Source organism: Tachypleus tridentatus, chromosome 9 (assembly GCF_004210375.1).
Source record: "Tachypleus tridentatus isolate NWPU-2018 chromosome 9, ASM421037v1, whole genome shotgun sequence".
Lineage (NCBI taxonomy): Eukaryota > Metazoa > Arthropoda > Merostomata > Xiphosura > Limulidae > Tachypleus > Tachypleus tridentatus.
This window is the reverse complement of record NC_134833.1, coordinates 77,424,155-77,446,226: the sequence shown is the minus strand read 5'-3', so window position 1 is coordinate 77,446,226 and position 22,072 is coordinate 77,424,155. Positions and strand designations below refer to the sequence as shown.

The 22,072-nt window shown below is 34.8% G+C and overlaps 1 protein-coding gene across 5 annotated transcripts in view; it reads right to left on the bottom strand.

Moving 5' to 3' along the window:
• LOC143225545 (diacylglycerol kinase delta-like) overlaps nucleotides 1-22,072 on the bottom strand; it is a 133,791-nt gene that overhangs the window by 81,620 nt on the left and 30,099 nt on the right. For 3 of the 5 annotated variants that reach the window (XM_076455189.1, XM_076455191.1, XM_076455193.1), the window contains exons 2-3: nucleotides 3,528-3,575; nucleotides 2,714-2,776 (exon numbers count right to left, since the gene is read on the bottom strand). The exons of 1 other annotated variant lie outside the window; for it this stretch is intronic. In XM_076455189.1, the coding sequence (XP_076311304.1) occupies nucleotides 2,714-2,776; nucleotides 3,528-3,575 (111 nt within the window). The remainder of the gene's footprint in view (nucleotides 1-2,713; nucleotides 2,777-3,527; nucleotides 3,576-22,072) is intronic. One more of the 5 variants, XM_076455190.1, reaches the window with a different exon arrangement.

Below are 22,072 nucleotides of genomic sequence, written 5' to 3'. Positions count from 1 at the left end.
TTCCTAATTCACTAATCAAGGAAATATGTGGAAAATAGGGAGAGTTACAAAGTTATGTGGAAAAATTTCGCCCTGACAAAGCTGTAGCAAACTCAGCATAAACCTTTTCAATGACAATGTCATGCCTTACTTGAGAAACATTTTAAAATGCAGGCAGAAATAAACCTCATTAGACAAGTTTTTAGTGAGAAATAGGTCCAGTTAGTCTCAAGCAGGCTGTAGCGATGCAAAAAGACAGAAAAGAGAAAGAACCCCAGAAGGAGAGTTACCTTACGTTTATATGGAAGGTGACTCCCCTTCCAAACAATAATAACCCTCCTACTCTCCACGTTCCTGTAAAAAGGTGGTGACCTTTTAACGCCATCAGCTCTCCTCAGCACAGGTAAAGTGCAGTTAAATTTTTATTTATTGTTTTTTATTGTATTTATAGTTTTTGTGGTTGACTTTATGCATGTAAGTATTGTTGTACAGGTATAAATAAGCAATATTTTTACTTAAAAGGCTTCATAAAGCGTAATGTTTGGAGGTCTGTAACGGATTAATTTAATTTACAGTATTTCTTGTGGGAAGAATTGATTCGGTTTTCAAATAGCCTTCTGGAACGGGTTAAGTTCGAGAACCCAGGTACCACTGTATTTTAATTATCACTGATACACACACACAGATAGCAAAACAGACTGAGGGTTCCGCTACCCGCTGCTAATGAAACAACGTTACTACTAAAATAAAAGCAAAAAACATTACGAATTAAAAACATCAAAAATTATTATAAATAATATACCTCTACCAGCTGTATTACTGAATTGTCATTTTTGTTCACCATATCTGTATTAAAGCAAAAGTTTTCGGTTTAACTTTGATGTAATAAATTTACTATTGTAGATTGCTTGGTCTGTCGTTTTGTCATGAATTATAATAGTGTTTCACAACAGGAATTACAAGGAAAAGGAAATCTACATTTATAATTATTATCTTTCCAGCCTACAACATAAAAAGCCTGGTATACTGCACCCAAACCTTTAATAAATACAAAATAAGGGTGCTGTGAAGATTGTAAGGTCGTTGAAAAGGCAATTTGCTTATTTTATATTTTATATAAGCTAAATACATTATAATTCTAGTGCAAACGATGTTATTCTTACCCCTTGAAGTTAGCTTACTTACATATATGTGTTATTCCTTTAAAAAACGTAAGTACAGGTTAAAGTGAAACAAGAATCCCTAGTAAGTAATAGATAGCTGTAAAATGTTCATATTCAACGCTTTGTACACTATACCATAAATGTCTTTAGGAAGGCAATCTCTGTATTATGTATGAATTGAAAGAATAAAAAAAAATCAATACATATAACATGAAATTTTACTAGACACTTTCAGAGAATAATTACTTTAAAAGACACAAAGGTTTTATTTGAAGAAAACTTTAGAAATATATGTTTTATTTGTTCAGGTTACTTTTTTACCAGCAAATTTTATATGCACTTAGATTCGGTTGTGTCCTAATCTAGGTAAATATTTTCCCATTGCCAATGGAACGGGCTTGAAGTAACAAGCTAATGTTACGAAGAAACAATAAATGCTCACTATATTCTCAAAGAAATCTTCACAACAATCTCCAAGTCCAGCTCAACATTTTACGTCTCAAACTAATGCGATCAAGCAGTAAATCATCATGAACTGCATTAGCTTGCTACAAGCTGTGTTTATTATCATTACAATGTATAAAACTTAGCTACCATATCAGGTAATCCTATGCCCACAATTGAGAATAAAAACTCCAGCAAACATGATAAACGAATAATCTGGGAATTTAAAAACCTAAAAATAAGAATCGTAAAAGAGTAAGCAAAAAAGGTTCTACCATATGTAATTGTAAGTAGCAGAATGGAGCCAAAGTAAAGATTTGTAGTTTGAATAAATAATGTCTACAGTATCTACAGCCTTGTTTGCTTACTTCTTTTACATTTTCTTTTTTAAGTTCCTAGTTTTTATTCATCTGGTTTCAAGGTTACCACATGCACAGCACACTAGATTCAGGGTTATACTGTTGTAAAAACATTGTCATCAAAAAAAAAAAAAATTAATAAATACAAATGATATTAATTGAATCGTCGTGAATTAATCAAACGAGCTTATCAATGCTCGAGTAAAAAATCACACTTTTGTAAACATTGGCACTTTCATATAGATCAAAATGTGGATCTTCAGTTACTTTCACAACATTTATTATTCCAGTAAATTAAGATCAATAAACAATATTCAAAAATAAACAGTAAAGTTCCACTATAAATATAAGTATATATTCTTCATATCGATATGCTTGGTACCATCAAAAAACGTCTCAACTATATGCAGGTTTATAATTGAACTATGGTGGAAGGATCAAGATTTTTTGTTTGTTTAGAAAGTTTCTTGTAAAGAGGTTATATAAGCACACTAGCCGTCTCCAGCTTTCAGCTGTTATACTAAAGGGGCGACATCTAGTTAATAGCACCAACCGCCAACTTTTGTCTGACCAAATACTAGGATTTGATCATCACTCTTATAACACACTCAAGGCCCCAAAGTGCAGAACGAGTTTTTGCGGCAGCAGGTCGCGAATTAAATTCTTAGAACATTTCAAGCACGCTGGCTACTAGATTAAGCGTGGCTCTAAGAGTTAATTGTAATCAGGCTATTTACAGGCATCAAATATTAATTAAAATTTACTCACCTTAGAATCTTTTGCATAGTATAGTTTTCTTGGATTTAATTTGAAATATCTTCTTTTCCATCGCTGAAAAATAACAGATAACAATATAAAAGTAAGCTTTAGATAAGTTCTTTTCTATATATGAAAGTTAACCCCTTTTTTATTTACTCAATCGTTTACTTAAATGTTATCACCAGCTTTTTAACTTCCCTCTGGATTTCTTTCTTTTTGAAAAAATACAATACGTATTTCTTAAAATAATGAATTTTGGAGCACATAAAGAAACAACAGTAATATTAAAATGTTATTGAATTAAAAGACGATATATATTTAATAACTACTTAAGTAAATAATCTAGATGTTTATAATAGAATATATAATAGGGGTTAGGTGTGATTAAGTTCATACTTTTCAAACTGTGACGTGAAATTACCTAGTGTTATAACTTATAACTATCTTTAACCAAAAATATTGTGTTTAAAAATGTACAAATTTGACAAGAGCGAAATCACAAAAATCAAAATCAATAACTCTAAGGGTGTTTTTTTTAATATCTCACAATGTTCTTTGTCTTTCATACAATAGCTTCTCATATAAAAAATTAAGTAATTAAAAATAAACAGATAGCAAGGAATTAGCTGGAGTTTTGTTTAATTTTGGGAAAATATTTCATTTTCCACTGTTCATGATAACGTTTTTCACTTGCTACAAGTAATCGTATATTCGTAACAGACCTTACAGAACTTTCATACTTTTAAAATATTCCATATGTACTCCAGTTGTTTTCTGATAACTGAAAGTGTTAATTAAGTACATTTCGCGAAATGATCCTTACTTGAAAAGAGCTCGTTTGCTTCGCCAGGAAACCCTCTTTAATGCAAACCTGTAGACAACAAGAAAATAGAATAAAATGTATTAGTCGTTATTACTGTCTTTTTCCAGCCACACATACACAAGTTGTTATACAAATACGAGTCCAGTTGGAATGAGGGTGAAGCACATTAACGAAATACTATGAAAGAAGTGAGTAATTGTATTCATAGCTGAAGAAGTAAAATAAAACACATTTTCAACTGAATGGGACTTTTACATCATAAACGCCAAATGAGTTTGTGTTCCAAAGAAACCATCGGTCCATTGGTAGACACAAGGTCAAAGAATTTCCTTGTAATCTTAATGTATACTGATTTCGTCAGTATAAATAAAAGGAAGAAAGAAAACCTTTCTACAACAGGAACCATTCGTAACTTCAAAAAGAGTGTGTTATTGATTTTTCTTTCCCTTTTCCAGGAAAATGACATCTTGCTGCACCCGTAATTACGGAAGAAATCGCATACAGGCATATTACCAAAAGTGATATTTACGAGAAGATTTTGCTACATTTGTCTATTCTAAAGAGGTCGACATAAAAGGAAGTTCAATATCCCCATAGATTTGAAGTAAAATAACTTTCAGTGTTAATATCATTTTTTGATAAAGATTTTGTCTTTGTGAGCAAGAGGTTTGGAAAAACACACATGCCTTAAAAGACAGATTTTCACGATGTTCAGAAATAAGGTAATTCCTGCTATGAAAGTAAAGATTCTCTAAGTTAATCGGCCGGTAATTTACGAATATTGCTTAAGTGACCGCGAAGATGAAGACATACGCCATATACGTTGAAATGTTCACTAAATGTATTCGGTATTTATAAACAGGCACACATGTTGCAATCAAATTGGTTTCTGTTTAACTAGTATATCATCGCGAAAAACGAGACGGATCTGCAGTGCCAGTTTACAGCTACTAAACTGCGGTGTTTGTTTCTTTTAAATTTCGCGCATAACTACATGAGGACTATCTGCGCTAGTCGTCCCCACTTTATCAGTGAAAGAATAGAGTGAAGGCAGCTAGTCATCACCACCCACCGCCAACTCTTGGGCTACTCATTTACTAACGAATAGTGAAATTGACCATCACTTATAAAGCCTCCACGGCTGAAAGAGCAAGCATGTTTCGTGGGAGGGAGATTCAACTCCGCGGATTGTGAGTCGAGCTCACTATGCCAAGCCAAACTGTAGTCTTAATTCGTACTTAAAATGTGTTAGTGGGGTGTTTCGAATGAGAGAAAATATTTCCCCAACTACACAACTCACAGATTGTAAAGAGGAAACAACAACAACAAAAATATTCACGCTATTCAATGTTTAATAACACACATATCTTTTAAGGAGTAGATAGCTGCTTTTTCTCTCTAGGTTATATTCATTCACGGTATTTCAATCATGCCATTATTCAAAATGTGAGCTTTGAAAAGTAAAGTACCGATAAGTCAGCGTGTTTAAATAGTTCTGTTAAATCCTGTCTAACGCCCACAATCAGTAATACAGATGCCATCAGCTACGTACTGAAGAAATGCACTTGTTAATTGTATTTTGTATAAACACCTGAACTACAAACAACACTCGCTACGGTAAATTAGGAAACATCAAAACACTGATGGTTAGCTGTATGAACTGTTGGTAACAAAGTGCGCGTCAGTTTTGCTTCAGTAACTGACAAAACAGACGTCTTCATTGTAAAAATTCTATTAAATTGGTGTATTTCACAAACGTATAGAACGTTATGAACTATTTTGGATAGATAAATATGTAGATTATCTTTACTTATGCTGAGAGGCCATAAATAGCCATAAGTCAGGAAAATGATTCAAGTTCAATTGAGAAATTTGTGTACATACGAGGTCTGTTCAAAAAATACGCGGACTGTTTGAATTGCGCGGCTCCAGTTGGTTGCAGGGGAATCCACTTAGTGTTGCTAGGTTCGCACAGATCAGCTGATTACGATGTCATTTCCCGATTGCAGATATCTTCATTTGTGTATTAGCTACGCGGTTTTAAGTGGAGTGCGATTTTTTTGTTTGGCGGATTTCAGAATGAATGACCTGAAGGAGCAACGACTTGCTGTGAAATTTTGTGTTAAACTTGGAAAATCTGCGACTGAAACTTTTGCCATGCTTAACACGGCTTACGGTGATGTTGGTATGAAGCGTACGGCATGTTTCAAGTGGCATGAACGTTTTAAGGATGGTCGACAGTCCATTGAAGATGATGAGCGTCCTGGATGTCCTTCCACGTCAACTAACGACCCACACGTCGACAAAATCAACACCCTGGTGCGGGCAAATCGACGTCTGACTGTCAGGGAGCTTGCTGAAGAGTGTGGGATATCAGTTGGATATTGTTACGAGATTTTGACCGAAAAATTGAAGATGCACCGCGTTGCTGCGAAATTTGTGCCACGCCTGATGACGGACGAACAAAAAGCGTCCAGGTTTGTCAGGAACTGCTTGATCATTCAGAATAAGATGAAAACTTCTTGTCAAGGATCATAACAGGTGATGAATCATGGGTTATGACATTGAAACGAAAGTCCAATCGTCCCAGTGGATGGGTGAAACATCCCCCAGACCCCAAAAAGCTCGCCAAGTTCGATCCAAGGTCAAGGTGATGCTGACAGTTTTCTTCAATGCTAAGGGTGTTGTTCACCATGAGTACCTCCCCGAAGGCTCCACAGTGAGCCAAACTTACTACATTGAAGTTCTGAAACGTCTGAGGGACGCCATCCGTCGCAAAAGACCAGAAATGTGGAGGAGTGGCGACTGGTTTTTCCATCACGACAACGCTCCAGCCCATTCAGCCCTCAGAACTCGTGAGTTTTGGGCCAAACACTCAATCACTGTTCTTCCCCACCCCCCTACTCACCTGACCTTGCTCCTTGCGATTTTTTCTTGTTCCCCAAACTCAAAAGACCCTTGAAAGGAAGAAGATTTAAGACGATTCTCGAGATTAAGGCAAATGAAACGAAGGAGCTGGAGGACATTACAAAAGAAGCGTACCAGGACTGTTTCAACAAGTGGAAACACCGTTGGGATAAGTGTGTGCGTTGGGGAGGAGAGTACTTTGAAGGGGTCCCAGACCTGTAACTTCTAAATAAAGTAAATTTTGTTTTATGACGTCAGTCCGCGTATTTTTTGAACAGCCCTCGTAGACAACTTTATGGGTTTATTGACAGAGTCCAACAATAGAGAGTAAAAATGTATTATGTCTATACCTTCATGGCACATAATTTCAGATAGAAGTATATCCTATTCTCTCTCCAATATTAATTTAATTAACAGGAATGATTAAAATGTTTCACTCATCATTTTTTAAGATTATACTGCTTTGTTAGCTTAGAATACAGACTTAGGACTAATTTAAATCTAATCAAAGATAACTTAAATATGAAAACATGTGTGGCCAAAACTGTTCTTAAATGATATAAAGTTACTTTTTAAAATTGCATCATGTTGTTAGCAGTAAGTTTGAGTACTGTTTTAAACCATATTTTTATCTTTTTATTATTATCAATATAGTTAGCTTTACACAGAAAAAAGTATTACCTTCGAGAATTCCTGGCATGACCTATCTTGTGGCCAAGACCGGAGACACCTTATTATACTGAATGATGTGCGTGTAAAAAGAAAAGGGGTATCTTATAGCCTAAAATAATAAAAACTTCACAAAATAAATATAAGCGAAGCTTTCCTATCTTGTAATATAGTTTAAAAAAATAGAGAAATAAACAAATCCTATCCGTTCAACCTAAAGTCAACATGGGAGGGAGGATATAATTTATCTAGTTTGTATGTGGGAAACTGAACACTACCCCTTCTATTTAATTAGTGCACGTGGAAAAGAGCACCTGTAATGTTCAGAAATTGTCGAGTTTAGCTAGTTCCTGGAAACTCTTAAACTCTGTCTCGTGTTATAATTTTCATTTATTTGGGTCTGGTATTTCCTCTTATTAAAACAAACAAAAGTATTACCAAACCTACGTTAACTAGTGGAATAAGATGAATAGATGTATACAACTTGCATGTTTCTATGTTCAACCACGTTTTATTATAAAAAGACTATTCAGACTAAGATATTCAGATCAAAGAATACTGCCAAATTAAATCATAACACTTGAAATACAAGTACTATAAATATATATTTAAATTAAATTAAAATTAGCTGGTTCTTGTTGGCATTTTCAAACTTGTAAGATAATAACTTCTCCCTGCTTTATTTTTTAATATTGAATTGAAGGCACAGTTATACTAACTTAACTACTAACCGTGCTAATGCCACTCTTAATAAAACTTCCATAGCTGAAACTGTGGGGAATATTTTGTGATATCGTACAGATTCGAACAGGGATCGTCAGCTCTAAAATTCAGCTATACCACGAGTCATATTTGGGTCAAAATAGTCACGAACGGAATATTATGTTTTTTTACTATTTTGACCCAAAGCATCTTACTTCCAAATTTTCCGATTAGTAAAAAATGTTTGTGTTATTTATTTATTATTATTATATTCATGTCAAAAGCAGACAAATGTGGCAAGCTAATGTACATCAACAGTAAAACATACTTTTGTATGCATCAAAATCGAATTATAATGGTTAGAGTTTAGATATGATAGATGCGAAGCTAGAAGGAACTATAAACTCAACAAAATCAGTTTCCTTTCTCGCGTATTACGCAAAAACGAAAAGACTGAATTCATTTTCACTAAGTATTAGAAACCGGACTAGTTCGACAGGCGAAGTTTGCTATTTTCGAAAGAATACTAGCTTGTCGAAACGTTTTTTTTTTATATATATATTTCGTTAATTATTTAATTATTTGAATAATATTATGCTAATGTGTTATAGTTTTGAATAATCTACACAAAATACATTTTCTTTAAATACCAAGTGGTAGACTTGATTAACGAAACATAAAATACCACTTTTATTTATTTTTAAGGAAATAATTTATGTTACTTCACGTTCTTATATTATTTGTCATTTTTACATACGAAGTAACTAGTAGGAATGTTTGAGATTCTTATTTGCTTTATTACACGATCATTTACGTAAATGTTATTACCAGGTTGTAAAACACAGATAACAGTTTATATATATAAGCCAACCATACCATTACAATCGAATGTTTCCTTTAACTTAGTGGATGCACATTTTATAACAAACCGTTCCAGAGGAATATCATTTGACGTTCGTTATACGGTTTGTTTCTCTCTAAGCCAGTGCACACTAAATGTCACGTAGATCAATATGCTGATTGAAGTCCACAGTCATGCCTCCTTTAATTGATCCCAGTTTTCAAAACTGTTACACATGCGTGTGTAGGTGACACAAAAAGACACGGAGATATAAAATTCAAATATTAATATAACAGAGGATTTCTAGTACACTAAAATCACGTATATTTTTTTCCCAGAAACCAATACATTACACTTTCACAAGCACTCAAACTGTTCGTCTATTTCCTTGTTCTCAAACGGTCTAAAGTAATGATACATACAAAAAATTTTGTAAAACATAAAAAGTTATGTACGCTATCTGTCAATTTTTATCGAGTAAGGAAAAATGTGGAACTTTTCGAATAATAACTTGAAAATTATACACAGCTCATGTTGCGATATTTTGAAAAATGTTTCGCACTTAAGATTGCTAACTTACACAGAGGCACTTCTATAAAATATATATTTTATACATATGTACAGCGATCAACAGTAACTAATTATTTAACAAATGCGAGCAAAAATCGAAACAGAATCACATTTATACCATTGACGTTTAATATAATTTCTTTTTAGTATATTCACAAATCGGCAAACAGTCCATGTGAGATATAAAACACAAGAACGTTAAAATAATTTAACTAGACCCTGAGCAATTATTCTCAACTACAACTTGAGCAATCAGAGTACATAGCCTTGTCCTGCTACTCCTTTTCAAGACTGCATGTATTTATACTAGCAGACATCAAATTCCACCTTCTAAATCTCAGAAAACCTTTCTCAGATTCAAACCGCGAAAATACCCTATCTCCCCGTTATTTAATAAACAATGTTTAAAAGTAATGCAGAGTCCTGATCCGGACAAAATTTTGGAAGGAGAGTCTCATGCTGACTTCCTACCTTGTGTAAAACTTTCGAGTGCATTGGGCAATTGGTTTTCGAGATACGAGCTGGGAAACCGATAGATATGCAAACATACGGACCCGATTACAAATGAACACAACTTAATTTTCCACTACACAAATATATTCAAAAATCCGAAAGTTGTAATCCATTTCCACTAAATAAAACGAGTCGTGACCTTCCTATAAATGATAATAACTTAAGCATACTTAGACTGACAACTACCAAAAAAAAAACAGTAACAGTATATATGCGAACCATTTGGGAATTCCAACACGATAAGATATATATTGAAACTAATGTCAGCTTGGTCATAAATTCTCTACACTGGACTAATGTATCTCTTGACGTATGATGACGAACAACACGAATATATATATATATATATATATATATACATTGGTCCACATGCACGTCGAATACACAAACTGATATGTCTATCTCTATGAATGTGCGCCTGTTCATTGTCTGAATGTTTCGCATCACATCCGGTTTTTTTTTTAATAAGAGCCTTCTGACATGCACTTGTGATACATTCAGTCACGTGAACGTTATGTGTCCCAAGGTGAGGTAACGATCTAACATACGATTATGGTTTGCACTAAATAAGATTTAGAGCGTTACGACTTATCAAACAGCAGTTTACCTAAAACGCCTTTAAAAAAACTACGTATGTTCATACATATACATATGTAAGTATACACACACGAACAATTTAATGTAATTATTAAAAACAACTGCTTAAGTAAAAATAAACTGTGAACGTTTAATAAGTAGTTAATTCAATACCAAAGAAGCTTTTTTTATTATTATTATCGCAACAGAAGCAATTTCGTGATCGTATGTTACCAACACTAAATAGATCAATTCACTTACAATACGTATGCTTGTTTTTGAATTTCGCGGGAAACTACACGAGGACTATCTGCGCTAGCTGTCCTAATTTAGTAGTATAAGACTAGAGGGAAGGCAGCTAGTCATTATCAACCACCGCCAACTCTTAGGCTACTCTTTTACCAACAAATAGTGGGATTGACCGTCGAATTATAACGCTCTCACGGTCGAAAGGGGCGAGCATGTTTGGTGTAACTGGGATTCAAACATGCGACTCTGAGATTACGAGTCAACTGTCCTAACCACCTGGTCATGCCGGGCTTTTGAAGAAAGAAAACCAAACCATTATTGAAAGAACAGTACACAACTATGGTAACTCGCGTAATGATTCTAATAATTTTTTGCAATAATTGCAAAAATGGAATACTAATGCGACAGAAATAGGGAATAGTAGCTAGATTTGTCAACTGAAATCCTAAAGTAATTGAATACGCCTGAGTGGACTTTTGACAAGAAGAAAACCATATAGTGTTTATAATATCCACATGATCTCTACAGTGTAAAGAATTTTTTGTGCATACGTGAAACTATTTTGAATATTTGTATACTATTTGAAACAAGTGGAGATCCTGCTGTCCGTTTATCTTTAAATATATTACCAACAAGTTACTTGGCAAAATATTAACAATTGAGATATGTGTTCTTATGTTTTCTCACCAGTTAAACTCGAATCAATTTCTTAGTTTACCACTGGTAGCGACGGTATCCCGTGTTTGCTTTCGTATACCCTAAAACAATGATCGATAGGACTGTAATTATGTCTCTAATAAGGAAAGCCTTACATAAAATGAAGTATCTGGACCCATCTGAGTAACCAAGTCCATGTGAAATACTATTCTTAAGCACAGTACTAACTTAATATTATGACTCTGGCTGTGAAAGTTAAAAAAAACACAAAGAATAACAAAGCAAGTGGTGAGAAAACATCTGCTCTCTTAAGAGTATTTCAATATTTTGACCTGTATTGACTTTACGTTTTGCCAGCTTGAGTAATAAACATCATACAAAAACTTCCTGTGCTTGTTTTGTTTTATTTACTTATATTTTAAGTACTTCGTGTAAATATCTTAAGAAACTTCAAACTTAACCTTTAAATACGTACATTGCGGTGTTTAATGTCTACAACATATGAACTGGTCTGTAGCTGTTGTTGTGTGTTGTGATTTACTGTACATCCTTTTGTACCTGCTAACAGCTGCAAGTTACTTTACGCTGTCACATAACATTAAGAGTTTGGTTTGGAGTAAAGCACAAAGCTATACAACTGGTTACTTATGTAGTGCCCACAACGAGTATCGAAACCAGGTTTCTAGAGGTGTAAGTCCGCAGACATGTTGCTGTGTCACTGATGGGCAACATTAAAAGTTCAAAGTTCTGCAGGTAGTTGTAAAACTGTCATTATGACGGTGATGTTGTGTAAATATCATTAAATCTTGGATATCCTTCTACATTAAAATGTAAATTTTAATGAATTTGTTTCTACAAAAACATAGTAGGTCGAGCTTTACGACTAATGCTGTTGTTTCGTATAATGAAAAATGTAAGCTTCTCAAAATGCACACTTTTCAGAGAATTATAAATGTTTGATGTGGTATTTTGCAGTTCATACTTTAGTCAATAAGCAAATTTAACCATGAAAACCGGTAATAGGATAAAATATGGAAACTGGTGACTCCAACGTTCTGGAAGAGAACGGGGATTTGCTTACGTAACTGACTGCACATAAGATAGGTGCTTGCGGACGGATCAAAGTAAGCTTGTCACCACGTTTTTGTGAGTTATTAGGCTGTCCAGAAATAAACGTCGGAATTATCATGATGACACTGAGAAGCTGAATATTGAGTTGATTTAATCCAACGTTTGTCGCTTGCAATGTGTCTTAATTGTCCGCTGTTTCAACTCTATTCAGAGTAAGTTTCGCAACCCTTCAGGCAGCTTGGATAAGAAGGACTTTCATCTGATTTTCCTCTACGACTTCAAACTTGGACGAAAAGCTACCGAAACAACATGGAACAACAACCACGCATTCAGCCATGGATCTGTTACTGAACGTATAAGTTTCGACATGGAGATGAAAGTCTTGAAGACCATGAAGGTCGTGAAAGGAAGACATTATTAGATGAAAACACATTAAGGAAAGCAGTTGAGACAGACCCTCACACAACAGTACGTGAACTTGCAGAAAAGCTAGGTACAAGCAAATCAAGCATTGCCAAACACCTGAGTGCGATTGGAAAGACGAAAAAGTTGGATATATGGGTTCCGCATGAGCTGACTGAAGGTCAACAAAATCGGTGTTATGAGACCGGTCAAGAATGACGCTCCAAAAAATGAACGAATTGGTAATCGAGGTTCTGCCTCATCCACCTAATTTCCCAGACCTTTCCCCTACAGATTTTCGTTTTTTCAAGCACTGTAACAACTTTTTGAACAATAAACACTTTCAAAAACAGGAAACTGCAGAAGAAACTTTCAGGGAGTTCATTCACCATAGAAACTAATTTCTAAACCACGGGCATGAACAGCATCGTTACAAGTTGGCAAAAGTGTGTTGAAGTAAATGGTGCTTACTTTGATTAAAGCATATTTTATTACCCTGGTTTTACTTTCCCAAACTTCGTAATTCAAAAACGATATTTATTTCTGGACAACCTAATACATTCAAAATTAAACTAGTTAGTTATCATGGCACACTAACAAACCTGGAATCAAACCATAGTTAATAAATCAGATTTTAATATTATATACGTTTTAAGTTTTTTATTGTATAAGGAAATATTTAAAAGCAACATCAAACTCCCCTAGTGTGAGAATTTGGATATTTGTTCTTGAGCCATCTCCTCTTCTGGATATTTTGTCCATTCTCTAGAACACTACATAATGTAACGTAAAATATTTTATATAATTTTGTCATCGATATTATGAAGCTATACTTTTATATTCGTCAATCTTATAAAACTAAAAGCAATCAATGAAAATTTAGAAATCACTTTCCACGCCTACCTCTGATATGCTCTAATTTATAATTTACTAATAGATTTTTTATGAGATCGACTCATTAAATTCATAGAAAGCCTAGATTTCAAATGATGTATTGCCATGGTCGTCATACTGCGTGAACTTACAGTTACTTGACAGTTTGAAGTGAAAAACATTTACCACGAGAATACATTGGGAAGAACAGTTGAACTTCTAAGTACTAAGTTGCCGATAACAGGTAATAAGTAGCAATGGTTTAATGGTTATCAGACTTTTCACATATGAATATAAGTACACCTTTTGTAGTCAATATAGCTTTGTCCATCTGCACTCGTTCTAAAACCTTCTACTACAGAACAGACTTGTCCTCATTTGGTGTTTATACGAAATATCTATTTACATGTTAAAGAAATAAAGCCATCAAAATTCTTTATATGCAGACAATATACTGCATGACCATCATATGTTGCTACAATGGGAAAGACAATATTTATCAAGTGCCTCAATTACGAAAATGGTCGAGCTAACCGACTTACAACAGAGCACTGTGCCCGAGTCTAAAGTGCATAGTTATTTGATCAAAAACCAATTCTAACAACAGAAACTAGTCGGAAGAGAGTTTCCAAACAGGCGTTCAACCGTGTGTGAAATAGCAACTGACTTTAATAATGGCTCAAGAACATCCATTTCCACAAAAACAATGAATTAGCTGAATGAAACAAACTTGATTAAGCCACTTACCCCTGCTAACAATTTAAAGAAACATCTTCCCTAGTTCCACATTGTGAAGACTGAACCATTGCTCAATAGATGAATGTATTTTGGTGAAATAAATTATCAGCGCTTCATATTGTTCTGTAATGACAGTAGGGTAAGTGTGGTAACAACCCAATAACGCCAAAGACTAATCTTGTATTGTCACCATTGTATATCGTTCTGTAGACGGTTTAGTGTTATTGGGCTTATTTTCATGTCAGTTAGGGATTTCCAAATACTCACGAGCAGATGCATGGCTCAGTGAGATGAACCAGAGGAGCAATCTCACAACACTCTTTAATCAAACGAAGACGCTTGTTTTCAGGATGGTAATGCTAAAAACGTTTCTTATTGTTAACCAAACATGTTACAGACTTCTGCTACGGCCCTTAAGAGTTCCCTTATTCCATTCTCACCAAAATGCTTTCGGACATTATCGAAAAGCTATCATGAGACATGGTCAGTGAGTACCAATTTCACCAAGATTGAAGACCATATTAATTAAAAAATGGTCAAAGATTGAAGTAACTAACTTCCAGACACAGGCGAGATCAAAACCACGTCGTATACAGCCTGTAATCAAGGCAAGGTGGCTCGATGCGTTACTTAGGTCGGGGTTTCAAATATTTTTATCAGTCTTAATTTTAGGGTAATTCCTTAAAAATCTTTTTTGTTTTTACTGCTGTGTCTTCAGACAACTCGAAGATATTAATGTTGAAATGGTTTTGTTTATCTACGTTACTCACTAAGTACATCCTCATGCGCTTTATACACTGCTGACCAAAATCTTAAAGCCGATGAGCATAAAGAAAAATGTGCATTTTGCGTTGTTAGACTCAACTACTTATTTGAGTAGAGCTTCGAAAGATGAAAATAAAAAAGAAAAGATAAAAATAAAAACTTTTTAGCATTTAATAAGGAAAATGTGAACACTATGAAATTAGCCTAAATACTAGCTGGTCAAAAGTTTAAGACCATACCAAAAAAAAGTCCTAAACAGGGTAGAAAATGCCCAACAAGAGGTTTCAGTAGTGAGATGCAAGGCCGTCATTGCGAATAACTGTAAACATTCGCTTTGGCATGGTCGATATAAGCGTTTGCAGAATGTTTGCTGGAATGTTATTTCAAGTGGTGAAGATGGCTTCACAAAGATCATGCACTGTTTGTTATTGACATCCATTTCTGTAGACTTCCCTTGCCACCACCCCCTAAACATTTTCAATGGGATTCATTTCGGGCAGACACGCTGGATGGTCCAAAAGAATCACGTTATTCGCCATGACAAAGTCCTTTGTCTTGTGGGCATTGTGGATTGCAGCATTGTCCTGCTGAAAAATCCAGTCATTTCCACAGAAGCGAGGGCCTTCAGTCAATAAGGATGCTCTTTCCAACATGCCAATGTAGCCAGCTGCTGTTTGACACCCCTGTATAACCAGAAGCTCCATTGTTCCATGGAAGGAGGAAACACTCCAGATCATGATGGAACCTCGTCCACTGTGTCGTGTAGAAAATGTCTCCGGTGGGATATCCTCATCGTATCAGTAACGTTGGAAGCCATCTGGACCATCCAAGTTAAAATTTTTCTCATCAGAGAATAAAACCGTCTTCCACTTTTTTACGTCCCATATTTGGTGCTTCTCAGCAAAGTTTAGCTGAGCTGTTTTGTGATGTGGAAGGAGGCGTGGCCTTTGAAGAACTTTACGATTTTTAAAGTCTTTCTCTCGTAGATGCCGTCTTATTGTTCTTGAGCTGCATTCTGCGTCTGAAAGGGCCTTAATCTGGTTCGACGATTGGCTGGTGTCTTGCCGGACAACCTGTCGAATCCTCCTGCTCAACGCCGGGGAAATTTTCTTGGGCGGACCACATGAAGTTCTCATTCCGTATCTCTCAGGGTCTTTTAAGAAATTTGCAACAGCAGTTTTACTACGCCTAATCTCACCAGCGATGGCATGTTGAGAGATACCTTGCTTTTGCAGCTCGACAATTCTGCCACGTTCAAACTCTGTCAACTTTATAGCCTTTGCCATGTTTTTACCCCATGTAACACAGAAGATGTCAGTGGGAGATGTTGTCAACGCTAATGCTTGAACACAAATGACTAAACTTTGTTACGTGTTTACCAATTAACGCTTCGTTTCAGTATGGTATTAAACTTTTTACCAGTTGATTTCATTTTTATTTTCCCTTTTCTTATTTTCATCTTTCGAAGCTCTACTCAAATAAGTGGTTGAGTCTAACAACGCAAAATGCATATTTTTTTCTTTATGTTCATTGGCCTTAAGATTTTGGCCAGCAGTGTACAAGCCAACCATATATTAACGGGGCACAAGCAGAATATATAGGTAGTACTAACCATCATCATCTGATGTGTGCAGAACAAAGATGTGATTAAGCTTTATTAAATAGTGGATATATTCAGTAATCCTGGTTTAAGATTTAAATAAAACTCCAGAGATACAGCTTTTGAATAGATTCTTCATTGTTATTTTTTGTTTAACTCTATCACAACGTTTTTACCACTCATCTGAGCAATACAACATTCTTCATAATTTATTTCGATCGATGGCTTGCATCAAAAGATACAATGCTTTATTGATTTCTACTTATCAAAGAATAATACAACAATACATAAAGTACATAAACTTCATGCGTTCGAACTTTATGTACCTTGACTATCAAGACTGCATGAAATTTATATTGTTGTCACAGGATGTATTTAGGCTGCTTTATTCAATTACAAAGCAACATGTTTTATTATTATTACTTTCTTCGAAAATACATGTGACCATGAAACTAGAACAATCCATGAAAAATTAAACAAAATAAAGCGTGTACAGCAGAAACAACAGGTTTAACAGGCAGTTTACTGAGAAAGGTCATGATATGAAGGACTATTGTATCCTTCCTTAGACACTGCGCAGGTAAAATTGGAGTGTAACGTTTCAATCTATACATATATATGATCTGCTGTACACAAGCAGCCAACCATCTTTTGCACAATACTGGCTGGAAAGCAATTTACGTGAATTCTATATATTTGTAATAAGAGAAACAGACAAGAATAATGAGAACATTACGCAAATTTTGAGATTCTTTATGGTCAATTTTATATTTACGCAATTTTTAATACACGAATTTTGTTGTAACTTGAACGCCCAATGAACACAAACACGCGTAAAAAAAACAGTTTATTTCGTAACTTTCACGCAAAGCCGTTCTTAATTTTGGCCTAATATAATACAAGGAAATTAACTTATCATCAGGATCCACTGTCAACTCTGAAGGCTACTCTTTTGACACCGTTTAACAGTTTCTCTTATGGCGGACCTGTGGTTCCAAACTGCGTAGCCTGATGTTACGGCAATGGTCCGCAAATCAAGATTCCCCGAATTCAACAATCAAAATAACCATTGAGTCATGTTCAATTTATAATGGAAAAAGTGTTTGATGGTATCTTTGAAACTACACCAAATGTATTACTTATATCACCATTCTATTAAAATGGTGCAGAGAAGTTTTTAAAACCTACACACATCATTGCTTGTCACAAATATCACTCAAATACACAAGTAATCTAAAACTAACAATATTTCCACAAGATTTTTTTTTTACAAATAATTTCAAATACCTTTACAGAGTAACTTATAAGATAGCAAGGTCAACACAAGTAAGAGAGAAAAAGTAATTCAGGTAACACAAACACGTAAGGTATAAACAACCTCACTTCATACAGTCGGGGTGAAATATATGATGTAACATGGACGGACGATGGCCATAACCATTTCATGACTTGATACAGAGCAACGATTGTTTTATTTCGATATCTGGTTTCATATATCCTTGTGTCACATTCTGTGCAAATCTGTTCATATAATCATGTGCTATATAAGAAGTATTCAAATTAGGTAAACTGATCATAATGGATATCACGTACTTCCATTGTTTACCTTAAAACTACGTAAACACAGTTTAAAGAGGTGTCGATAGTTCCGCCACAATGGAATAGTGCAAATACCTCCTTCAGGTTATGAATTTTAACCGTTAAATGGGTGCTCTCCACAAATTTCGAAACCTATAAATGGGGAAACAAGTTAGTAAATTAAAAAGCTTTCAAGTCACCTTTACTTCGTGTTACACCTATCATCAACGTAAGTGAAGAGCACCCAAATCTTTCAGAAGACTGTTCAATACCAGAGTAGTTGTAAACCCATAATATGCAGTTGAAATAAACCACCTATTCTCGGTACAAAAAAGCTGTGGCACGTGCAACTAACTAGACTGGCCATATTCTACAGGTGTTTCGTACACGTTCAAGCTACAATCTCACTCAAGAAGCTTAACGAAAGCTTCAACAATACCGAAACACATATTCGATACGACTGAAATATCTTCCTGACAGTTGGGTATTCACAGAGTCACAACTTAACGACCAGAGTTTGATTTCTTAAATGATGCATGGAGCAAGTACAGGTGTTTCATCTCTCCAACTGAAAACCAGCATAGGTATCACTTAAATACTGGATGCGTGCACTGTTTAAAATACACATCTGGTAAAAAGACTGTCAGATATTCAAACAGCTGATCAGTCTCAACTTAAACTCCACTGTTGGAAATGAACTACCTGTAAAAAAGTATGTGAACTGGAGATGTAAAAAACAAATCATTGCTATACACAAAACGATGTAATTCTTTATAGCACATTGTAAAGAAATTTCATTAGTTTCAATATTTTTCTTTTTGTTTGTGTACTGTACCACACATGCTAAAAATATTTCTCAAGTTCAGTTTCACATGTAATTTCAAATGATATAGATAAGCAGCCAATCAATTAAGTTTGTGACGAAAAAAAAAATGATTCTCAGTATTGAATTTCGATCTTCTGATAGTCACCAAAGTTATAATTGTTTGCACTACAAAATATCAATGAAAGCTAAGTGAAATTTCCAGACACAACCAATAGCTTCATCTTCTCCATAAACACCAATATATAGCTCATATTACAAATAATTTAAATTTCACTTCGCCTATCCCAGGCAAATGTAAAATTATTTTAACCGCATCATTTGAACTCCCTTGTCTTCATTTCTCATGCAGTAAATTGTAGGATTAAATTACCAGGTGCTGGATGCAGCAGAAGTAAATATTATCGTTATTATATTATTATACATTGTATCTGAATGTAACGTTCATAAGTTATATACGTAAACCTCCTTTATGTCCCGAAATAAGTCAAGAGAAAACTAAATTTAACACAAATAACAAGAAAGATTACGAATACGTCAACTTAAACCTACGAACACACGGTATTTTATCAATGAAAAGTAAGTAGGTTTCCATTTTGCTTAACTTTATATTAGAAACTCTCAAAGCATCTTTTAAAGTACTACATACACACACACATGTATTTGTTGTATACTAAATTTATAAGATCTGTAAATATCTTTCTGCAAGGGTCTATTAATATTCTACTTGAAACCAACAATCTATTTTTTATGTTTATACAGAAGTGTGTTTTTACCATCCACAACCAATGGAAATGACGAAGAAAATTATTGTTTATATCAGTGTTACACATTAGCCATTCTACAACGTTTCACAGCACTTCCAAATTCAAAATTTACAAGACTAGTCTGTAACATATTACCACCAACACATTCATAAAATAATAACAGAAAGATACGATCATCTAGTAAATATATGCGTTAGTAGTTTTCAACATTCTACATCCCAAGATCGGCTACGACAAGTCAATGTTATATACGGAGGTGTCCATTTATTTGTACTTCAGTGTCGTTATAAAGTTAATAAAAAACCTTCGACGCAGATTTCAGTGCTAAACTAGATACACAATCTGTTTGTATCTGTATGTTCGTGGTACAGTAACATTCTGATTGAGTAAACCATTATTTTTCTCACACACGAGAACATGCAGATTAAGCCTAGAATGACTTAGAAGAATCTGAAGAAACAAATGTTCATATGAGTTCTAGATCATAAAGGTTAACTTGGGAGTTAAAACCCTCAAGAGAGACAATGATGGTCCGGTATGGCCAGGTGGTTAACGCGCTCGACACGTAATCTGAGAGTCACGGGTTCGAATGCCCGTCGCACCAAACATGCTCGTCCTTTCAGCCGTGGAGGCGTTATATGAGACGGTAAATCCCACTATTCGTTGGTAAAAGAGTAGCCCAAGAGTTGGCGATGAGTGGTGATGATAGCCGCCTTCTCTCTAGTCTTACACTGCTAAATTATGGACGGCTAGCGCAGATGAACCTTTTGTAGCTTTGCGCGAAATTCAAAAACAAACAGAGACAACGACACAAAAGCACTAAAATTAAGTAATTATCAAGTTAGGCTTTATACTGTTTTAGTATATAAACGTTGTTCAGGTTTTGGAGATTCAGGCTGATCTCTATTATTGATCGCGACGATGGTGTTTTGATGTCTGAATTCACTCCAACGTGTGTTTGTTGATGCTATTGGAATAGAGAGTATTTAACCAAGTTTGCTACTTAGACTTAAGTTCGATTAACCTGAAGATCGTTTTACCTGCGTCAAGCTACATTGACAAATGAAAATTTTAGCACCCTTCACGTTTGACAAGCGCTATCGCAATGACGCTAATAAACGCCCGTAAAATGGGTTTTGCGAGGGTTTATTAGAGCACCCGTCAGGTCCTTCATAACGCTCGCTAATCACGTAATCAGCTGTCGCTTGTTTGCATAGGAATATCTCACAGATAACTTTGTGTGATCGTACTGATTGCTACAACTCTGATACTTTATTTTTAATTGGTCTAGACGAGTAGGCCCGTGACACAACGGTATGTCTGCAGACATACAACGCTAGAAACTGGGTTTTGATAGCTGTGGTGAAATAATTTGCTTTTCGTCAACACCTTTCCTTAAACAAAAATGTGCTGGATGCATGTTCTATTCTGTTGGTGCAATTTGATGAATAAACTATTTCATGCTATAAGACACTGCCTATGGTGAAAAAAAAATGCCTTACATAACTCAAGGGAGAATCTTCAGGTAAACACTGTGAAAACCTCTTGAAAAAGTTCTAATCTGAACTGGAAATGAAATCTAGCTCCTCGCATCTTATGAGCACTTTGCTTATAGCAGGAAACTAGGAAAGAAAAGAAGAAATACACTAATATCAATGTAAACTACAGTCTAAAGAACTATAGAGTGTGTCGAGAAAACCGAGAATTATAGACATTCCAAATGTACAGGCTGGTCTTGACTCACAATACTTTTCATTAGAGAGTGAATTTATCAAAGTATGTTTTGGTTAGAACAATTCCCCGCTGGGATAGTACCAGCGGAAAATTTGAGCATTTAAATTTATTTGCAAAGAATTTATACGATACATTAAAAAATAACAATTTTGATAAAACTAAAAAAACTCAGAAATGTTAAATACTACACAAAAGGGGTCAAAACTAATGGTCTCTGAAGATGTTTGCTTCTATACAGAAGGAATAAATTTATGAATGTTTGTATGCTGGTGTAAATAGTGTAATACATAGGGCCCAGAAATAATGTCGTTGAAATAGAGTACAATCACCTCACCCGCATGCTTACTGAAAGAAGACCTAGTTTAAATAATGCAACAGTGGAGAACCTTCTACTTATTAAAACAAGTGAATTTATATGGATACATGATACAACTATTACCATCAGCCTTGGAAAAGATTATGGTAAAAATAATGGTAAGGAAATCTGATACAAATCCATTTACCACGTTT